Here is a 1,342-nt window from a genome sequence, read left to right as displayed (position 1 = left end):
CTGAACCCCTCGACTAGATTCCAGCCTGTAACTCACTCCCGGGCATCTGTTATTCTATATATGAACCACCATGAACCCCTCGATTAGATTCCAATCTGTAACTCACTCCCGGGTGTCTGTTATTCTATATATAAACCACCCCGAACCCCTCGATTAGATTCCAGTCTGTAACTCACTCCCGGGTGTCTGTTGTTCTATATATCAACCACCCCCCAACACCGCTCCTCCGACCCCGCCTACCTGCGCCTCCGCCGCATCGAGCTCTTCGGCCGCGGCGGGCCTCGCCGGCGGGGTGACGGGGCCTCCCGCCCGGCCCTTGCGGAAGGTGGCGGCGGCCGCCGCCCCTCCTCCTGCCCTCCTCTGGCGTCCCCGCAGGTACTCCCGGTAGTTCTTGGTCAGCAGGGTGTAAAGGAAGGGGTCGACGCAGCTGTTGCCGTAGGTCAGGCAGGTCACCAGGTCGTTGATGCGGCTCTGGGCCCCGAAGGAGAGGCGGAAGCTGGGGGCGTAGAGCGGGAAGAGCTGCCAGACCCAAAAGGGCAGGAAGCAGGCCCAGTAGGTCAGGACGATGGCGAAGACCAGTCCCACCACCCGGAGCTTGGGCGAGCGCCGGATGGGCGCCCGGGTCTGGGCCCACCAGTAGGCCCGGGCCAGGCCGGCGTAGAGGTAGCCGATGAGTAGGCCGGGGCCCAGGAAGCTGGTGCCGAAGAGGAGGGTCAGGTAGAGCCGGTTGCTGTCCTCGCTCCAGCCGGGCGTGCACAGCCTCCGGGCCGGGCCTTCCCCCAGCTCCCGCTCCTCCAGCTGGATGGTCACCATCATGGGCAGGCTGAGGCCTAGCGAGGCCAGCCAGACCAGGCCGGCCAGCAGGCCCCGGGGGGCCCTGGGCCGGCGGGTGGCGGCTTCCAGGGGCCGGGTGACGGCCGCGTGGCGCTCCAGGCTCATGAGGGCCAGGGTGAAGATGCTGGCATGCATGGTCAGCAGGTCCAGGGCCAGCAGGGCCCGGCAGCCGGCCTCCCCGAAGGCCCAGTCCTTCACCAGGCTGCTGTAGACGATGAAGGGGGCGGTGGAGAGGTAGAGGAGGTCGGCCAGCGCCAGGTTGACCACGTGGACGTAGACGGAGGCGCTGGGGCGCAGGGCCCGGCGCATCAGCGCCAGGGTGTAGGCGTTGCCGGCCGCTCCGGCCAGGCACATGAGGGAGAGGACGGCCCCGGTCAGCGCTGACACGGCCAGCCCGTCCCCGGGTCCCCGGTGGGGGGGCCAGGACTCCGAGCCGTTGAGGGAGGCGTCCACGGAAGCGTTGGCGTCCTCCATGGCTCCGGGCGCGTCTGGGTGCTGACCACCCGCC

At 68.3% G+C, this 1,342-nt stretch overlaps 1 protein-coding gene across 1 annotated transcript; it reads right to left on the bottom strand.

The window, feature by feature from the left end:
• Positions 1-240: 240 nt before the first annotated feature.
• LOC144675843 (urotensin-2 receptor-like) lies at positions 241-1,308 on the bottom strand (the record flags this gene model as incomplete). Its single annotated transcript, XM_078536419.1, has 1 exon — positions 241-1,308. A coding segment is annotated over exon 1 (1,068 nt), but the record flags the coding sequence as incomplete, so codon positions are not given.
• Between the last annotated feature and the right edge of the window lie 34 nt (positions 1,309-1,342).

Source organism: Cetorhinus maximus, unplaced genomic scaffold (genome assembly GCF_964194155.1).
Source record: "Cetorhinus maximus unplaced genomic scaffold, sCetMax3.hap1.1 HAP1_SCAFFOLD_1194, whole genome shotgun sequence".
Classification (NCBI taxonomy): Eukaryota; Metazoa; Chordata; class Chondrichthyes; order Lamniformes; family Cetorhinidae; genus Cetorhinus; species Cetorhinus maximus.
This window is presented reverse-complemented; position numbering and strand designations above follow the sequence as displayed.